The 7729-nt window shown below is 41.8% G+C and overlaps 1 protein-coding gene across 1 annotated transcript; it reads left to right on the top strand.

Moving 5' to 3' along the window:
• Positions 1-880: 880 nt before the first annotated feature.
• LOC112571057 (serine/arginine repetitive matrix protein 1-like) lies at positions 881-6494 on the top strand. Its single transcript, XM_025249852.1, has 2 exons — positions 881-1075; positions 2593-6494. The coding sequence occupies exon 2, from the start codon at positions 2619-2621 to the stop codon at positions 4845-4847; it is 2229 nt and encodes a 742-aa protein (XP_025105637.1). The 5' UTR covers positions 881-1075; positions 2593-2618; the 3' UTR covers positions 4848-6494.
• Positions 6495-7729: the final 1235 nt, after the last annotated feature.

Below are 7729 nucleotides of genomic sequence, written 5' to 3'. Positions count from 1 at the left end.
CACGGCGAGTGAGATGGTCGGGCGTTTAAATCTCCAATCTCAGGCATATACGTCTAGAAAACAAAATCGTGTGTCGGTTCCCTGCTTTGAAGCATTTGAAGGAACTTAAATTTTTATCGTAATTTGCAGCATCTCTAAAAACCAAAAAAAAATTCTATCACTAAATAGATGGAGTAACAAAGAAAGATTAGTTATTTATTTGGTTTATATGTCAGTAAGAGAAAGAAGGGAAGAGCAGCAAAAGAAAGGATTAAAAAAAATAATAAAACTAATGTATCTATCTAACGAGCAGAGCAACTTGAATCCAAATCTTGACTAAGGCGAGAACCGAACCTCATTGACTAGTCTAACGAAGTTATCGATGTAAATTCTTGTTCTCATCGGCATCGGATCTTGTCGAGTTCAACAAGTAGATAAAGAAATACATCTGCAACCTGATTTTGGCTTCTGTTGATAGATATGCAGCTAATGTGAATAGCTCAGTATCTGATTGGAAAGATCAAATTTAAGATGTTTAACTAATTAAAATATCAACCTATTTTTCTGAGAACAAGATGAGCTTGCCACCTGCTTTCGCATAGATGTAGCGAGCATCTCATAAAAAAACACACCTTCGTGATGTCATCGGCTCAACATGATTTGTTTTGTTTTGTTTATTCATTGAAATACTTGCATAGAACGTCGAGAAAAACATTATTTGACTGTTTATGCCTTAATCATAAAGTTACTTTACATTGTTATCTATAATAATTAATTCCAAGAAAAATTTTCTGAGCGAACTATGAACTAGAATCTAAAGGGAAGTAATTCTCCCGCCATAATGTCACCAGCATAAAGCGTTGTTTTACGTCATACAATGTGTGACGTAATTTCGCCGCAGACGTCAGCACGCCAAGTGCATTGTGGTATGCGTGTGAGTAGAGGAAACGGCTCACTTGTTGCTTGCATTTATTTGATGTAAATGCACCTGCGGCAGATTTCAAGCCGCGCGTTTTGAAAAACAAACATCGCCAAGGAGTTTGTGTCATCCAAGAACATTAGAGAAGAAATGAAGACCCAGGAAATTCAATAGATGGTCAGTAAGCACGAAAACATAGTTTTGCTAAGTAAGTTGGAGAAAGCCTTACCGTAAGAAAGTGTGAGCACTGATAACATTGAAGCTATTATGTTTACTTTTTATTTTACTTTTATTTGCATAAATATGTTAAGACTTAACCCTTCTTCCGAAGCGTGGAACTACCCGCCAGCATTAGATGTGCTCTTAAATTAATCTAAAAGAATCAGACCACCTCTGTTTTGAAATGAAGACCAGGAATAGCTTCTTCAAGAATTTCTCTATAATTATCTTAATTGCTCTAATCTTGAACTTTTAAATATCTTACTCAGAATGTAGTTCGTTACCAGCAACAATAATCATGAAACATGGACTTATGGAGTTATAGAAAGTCAGCTGACAATCTGCAGATTCCAGTCTTGCGTTCGGTCAACAAATATGACGGTTACAGAGAGCTTCTTAAGGTTGTGGGTATTGAGGGAAAACAAACCGGATGTACCTCCTAATTCATTTACGACTTCAGGACCTATTATTATTAGATCCTGTTACACACCTTCATCAGAGAGTGCTGCATGTCGGAAACAGACCATCCAAATTTCTTACATTCGCACTGAAAAACTCAGGGGTAAGGACGCTGCATTGTTCTGAATGATTTTTACATCATCCTTTTAAACAGTTTCAGCTTTTTCTGAACTGGAAAAGATTGTTACAACACCTCGTCTTGTCTGATAAGTGGTTCAGAATCGAATAGAATTGCAGATGGGATATTGAAGACTGGGAATTGAAAAGAGAGACAATTTTATTTGTTGAGACCAGAGGAGCTTTGGGAATGACTGAAAATCTTATTTACCTAGCATAGTCGCTGGAAATAATATAAACACAAAGAAAGAAAAAGAGAAAAGGTATAAATGAGTTGACAATTAATTTATCGCCTATAAGAGCACTTACAAGAGTAAGGTACGGTAAGAAAATAGTTATCAGATTTATAAACGTGCATAAAGCTATTTGATGAATACTGAATATGTAACCGATTGTGGCAAGCAACGTTATGTGATGTGATGTAATGTGATGCAATGTGTGCTGAAATGTGTTGCATTTCAAAGTCGTGGACTGGTCATGCCGACATGACAGAGTGATACTCATTAACCAAGAAAACAAATGCAGATGAAATTTCTTTCATGGGGCGGTTCCTGCCTCCCTTCAATGAACTCCGCATCAAGGAATCCGATCATATACATTCAGCTATCAATTTGACAAGATCCCCTCCTCAAAGATCTCTTACATATCAATTTCACTTTTATAAAGTCAGTCAGAAGTAAAATTTGCATCTGACCTACCCTTTGATTCAGAACTAGTTTTCTTATTGTCTCATATTGTTAAAAATAAAAAATACTGTTAGAAATCTTATATAAAGAAGTAATCGGGATATTAACAGAAATACGCTAGAATAATGTATATGAAAAAGATTTGAGGTTAAAGTCATGTTCAATGAACTAAAATCTTGCTTTAGTTGCATTCTATTTTTCTGCTTTATTCAGGTTTCAGCAGCAATACCTTCGTTTAGATGGCAGCCCCTCAAGATGAACACTGTCACTATCTTCCCAGGCGAATTCCAGTCCTGTTGCTGACAGATGTGATTAATAAAGACAAACTCGACCCGAGCTGCAGCCGTGGCCAACAACCTCACAGCGACTTGAGCAACAACGCCAACACACAGGCTACAGACGATGACCTCTCTTCGTCTCCTGCCAGACAAAGACGGAGGACACGGTCCTCCGAATCCAGACCCTCCTACAGATATCCCACACGAAAATGCCTCTGCCGCGCTGAAAGAGACGAAAGCGAAGTCAAGAAGAAAGATTTCCCAAGCGTGGCGCCGCCTGGAGGAAATGGGAATGGCTTTACTGGTGATGGGGAGAAAGGAGAGAGAGCTGGAGGAAAAGACAGCACGGGGAAAAGAAAAGAAAATTGCCACCTCCCTGTGGCAGACGTTCCTCAGAAAGTTCCAGAGGCAGAGTCTGCACGTCCCCAAGCCAGCGATGTTTCGAGGACGCAAAGCTCGTCGTTATCAGTCACTTCCGACATCGTAAACGCCACTGATCAGGCACACGACATGCGCGAATGTCTCTCCAATCAGCCTGACCTGGGTCAGGGGTTAAAGCGCAAAAAGAAGGACAGCCCCACGTTGCGAAAGCTGCGGGCCTCGAGCTTGAAGGATGTCTCCCTTGATGATGCAAGGGATATCCCGATACTCACCCCCACCGGCAGCAGCGACAGCAGCAGCGACAGCAGCAGCGACAGCCACGAGGAAATGAGTGCAGCGCTAAGTAGCAGGATAGATGTGACAGATTGCTCACAATCCTCAACGGTCCTGAAGGTCAAAGACACGGACGTTCGTGCCACTGACGTCACAGACTCCGATGACTGTAGCGATAGCAACATTAATACGAACGCATGGGACAAAAACAAGAAAAGCAGGAAGAAAAGCAGGAAGAAAAGCAGGAAGAAAAGAAGAATTGACCCACCGGTCAATAAGAACCCGAAAATCGCGCGCAACAGCCAGGTGGAGCTGCGGCAAGTCAAGGCCATGAGCTCCGAGTCTGGTCGACATCTGATGGTCTTGCTACCTCAGCATGTGTTCGGTTTAAACCCGAAAGGCTGGATCGAAAAACACCTTAGGCAGTTAGAGAAAGAAGAAGGTGGTTGTAGCAACAGCAAACGGCCTACCAACACAGTCGGGCGACAGGATACCTCTCAGTCGCTCAACCCTCGCTGTCGTTGTCATAGAAGGCAAAGCAGCGGTTTCCCCAGCCCATGTAAAGCCAAAATCAGCGCCCCAGTCTCCACAGAGAAGAGTGGGAGTCCGAAAACCGCGAAGCGGTCCAATGGTTCGAATGTCGGAGATTCGCCTGCCATCAAGACACATCGTTCGCGGGAGAATACGCCCAGTTCCCAAGGCTTCTCCTCCAGAATCGTTGGAAAAGGGAATGATATGTGCGAAACGAATGAACCATTGCCTGGGCCCAGCTGGGCGCCGGATGAATTTGGCATGGCCGTAAAAGAGCGGCGGTCGAATAGCCTGACGAGTATTAGCCATAGGAGGCACTCGCACTCCCCCTCCCCTGCACAGTCCACTCCCCGGGGGCAACCGGTGAAGCACAAGTACACGACCTACCTGCGCACCGTACGCTACAAAGACTGCGAGTCTCAGGAATTGCCATCTCGTACATTATCTCCTTCTGGTAGATGTCAAAACAAAACCTTGGTGAATCATACTCCATGTCAAAGGGGATCGTCTGGAGATAAAAATCAAAAGCGGTCGTTGCCTATAGAAGAACAAGAGAGAAGCAAAGCGTCAGGAGACAAAACAAAGACTAACCGGACCTCGACTAGAACGGCCAGAAGGTCTCGATCCGACAGCAGCAACAACAGCAGCAGCAACCAAGAACGGCACGCTCATTCGAAAGTAAAGAAGATGAGGGGGTGGATGTCAATGGGAAACAAGGAAAAGGAAAGTTGGGACCTGCGCGAGAATAGGAAGAACAGGGACAGAAAACACATCAAAGACCGGTATTCTCAGAGCTCAGAAGACCTAACGCATGAGAGAAGCAATAACAGGCGGTCGAGCAGCAGAGAGACCTTAGGTAACAGGGAATACGACAGCTGGGACACTCGTCGGAGAGGAGAGAAGGAAGGAACCCCAGAAGATCGCAGACATCACAGGAGGAGCAGCCGGGGTCCGGAAGAACGAGATATGTCTGACGAAGGAGGATGGTGGTGCCAAATCATATAGACCCTTAAACAAAGACCTTTAATTGTGTAAAAGTTCTATCTTCTCCTACCCTATCTCATCCTGCTTCCTTGGTGTCTTCTGCTGCCTTTAGTCACCTTGAATTTTACTTAAACAAGTCTCTACCTTCATCAAATGTGATCAGTTCTGGAAACTTCCTCTCTGTGCTGTCGCCTTTTTTGCTATTGCTTTTGCGACAATGATCTTTTATAAGGTAGAACAGTTCATGAGATTCCAAGCTGTTGGCATTCGATCAGTAATTCGATTAATAAGAGACTATCCAAATTATACTTAATAACTAGACAGTGCAGTATCGTCTAGTACACTGGACTCCAACAATCTGTTGTCACATCGGTGGGCAACAGTTTTTAATGGTGCATTTCTGATAAAAATGCAAATTTTGACAGCGTGAAGAAGTCGACAGATGTAGTGAAGGAAACTATTGGGAATGAACGATACCCAGATATTGTAATATGTAATATTTGGGTAGATTTCCCTGGACTGTAGCTCCACAGACTGAACAGGAAGTGCTGCTGGTGCTGGTAAGGATGATGATAGCGCCTAAGACGAGATTGGTCCGGACTACGTGTGACACATTCAAAGTACAGTTGAGGCCGAGTTTTAAAGAAGAACCATTTAAAACTAAATAAATATTAAGTACTGTTTTAAAAGCTTCGACAAACCTTCCAAGCAGAATATTTTACTTTTGATTGTAATGTAGAAATAGAACTTTAGTGTGGCAGCTAGTTTTTATGCGTATCGCTGGATAGAATTAAACAAAGCGGAAGACAACTTTAACACGTTATACCATACGTGAAATAATTGCTTTTATATAAATATTACATTTAGACAATGTTTATGTGCCCTTCTCGTTTTCCACGAGAAAGTAGCTCGTAATAAGTTCATGAATTTTTGGCACCGAAATTGTATCATACTTAGTCATGAAGCCACACTTATAATATCGGATGAAAATCTAGCGATAATAACGACGATGGCGTTGATCGTGATGAGGTTGATGAAATAGTCGCCCAAATCGTCAAGAAAAGAAAATGAACTCGTTTGTTACATGCGGGTTCAATCATAAAAGTAGAGTTTGTGGTATCAAACCAATATTTACGGCAAAGGTTCTGAGTTTTGACAACATAGTTTGGTAAACCTGACTTTGGTTGCAGGGAATTATTAGATAACGAATATGAAGAAGAGCCAACCAAAGTGACCGTGAATAGATTATCAAAGCAGAGTGACGTGCACATGTGAAATAATGCGCACAGAAATATTTGAGTGAGGTCAGCAGATGCAAGGTTAATCGGTTTCTGCCTCCTAAGTGCTGATATCGAGATAATGTTACAAGACTGTAAGAAGAAAAAGGAAAGGCTGATTTATAGAAGTGTAAATTTAGATTTTGGCTTTTTATGCCTTTGCTATTTTGTTTATACAGTTGCTCGTACACATTGCTCTCTTTTTCTTTCCCTTTACAAGTATTTCCTTCTTTCTTTCATAGATTGTGTAGTCTGACCCAGCCCATTGGAAAACAATTACATGTTTCATATTACAGGGCGCTTAGCCTGTCAAATGATTTGTGAACATTTTATTACGCCCAATGTATGTTTAAGTAAAAATAGAAATAAACAAAAGATTATTAATAACAAATTAATGTTTTAGCAGTCTTGATCTCACAGGGGATGACTGGATTGTTGCTTTTAGGCTAGGGGCAATGTCACAGTAGAGGAAGTGGGACGGGATAATAAAGGGGAGGAAATGTTCGGAGCCCACCTCACACCTCCACATCCTGGTCGACTAGACAATTCGATGAAAAGGAGGGCTAGAATAGATAAAACTAGTTGGAGATAGGCGAATTGAAATACACGTAGAATTGTTTCTCCTCTACCTTCGTTTCATTTATTGTTGGGGAAGCAAGACTTACAGAAACTCCTCCGTGACAGTTCCATCCAGACAGAAGTGTGTGTGCTCCAAGACGCTTCACTGCAGTTGTAAGTAAATGGCTATTGCAAGCGACAGTTTTCTGGCAACTCATCTGAAGAATGTCTTTTATTCTGTCTGAATAATGCTAGTAATATCCAGTGCAAGGTTTTATGAATCGTCTGCGTAACTAAATCCTTCTCACCCAAACATACACTCAAACACTTCTCTAATCCGTGACCAAACCATGACGCCAGGATTTGAAATAATCATAGCGCATACTCTTAACTAGCTAAGAAGCTTTAAAAAAAGACTCCAACGACATCCACAATTAAAAGCAAATAAAGAAACTAAAAGACCTCCTCTTTTTCAGGGGAGGAGACTGGCACCTTTTAGAACGCAAGCACTGCATCGCAGTTACCGCCCTTACCTTCCAGGTCTGCTCAGCACTCACAGACGAAAGAACGGATTCATTTAATGTTTCCCGAGAACAACGTAGCTGCCAGAACATCTTGTCATGAAGGTGAACGCACCACGTAGCTGTCATTCCATCCGTTCTCACATCCAGTACAAACTGTCTGAACTGTGTTTTACTTTCTTTGCTGGCTCCTGCCCTGACTATTTCTCTGAAATTCTCTTCCCTTACTCCTAGCTAAACAACTCCGCTCTTCGTCTGACGATCGTTTCCTAACTATTGATATCACTAGAACAACAGCATATGGCCACAGGATTTTTAGCTAGTTATTTAGCTGCGTTATTTTTAGATTTTTGCGTGTGAAAAAAGGGAACTCTCTCCCTTTCAATATCCGCCACCTACCCTCTGTTTAATACTTTAAGCATGCACTGAAAACACACTTCGTCTTTGAGCATTACTCCTAACAATAGTCCACACAATATTAGTTCTTTTTTACACACACACACACGCAACCTCCCTTGTTTCGCGTATTGCTCAACTTCCTTTAACA

This window comes from Pomacea canaliculata, linkage group LG8 (genome assembly GCF_003073045.1).
Source record: "Pomacea canaliculata isolate SZHN2017 linkage group LG8, ASM307304v1, whole genome shotgun sequence".
In the NCBI taxonomy this organism is placed as follows: Eukaryota; Metazoa; Mollusca; class Gastropoda; order Architaenioglossa; family Ampullariidae; genus Pomacea; species Pomacea canaliculata.
The sequence above is the reverse complement of the archived record's forward strand: the minus strand, read 5'-3'. Positions and strand labels throughout refer to the sequence as shown.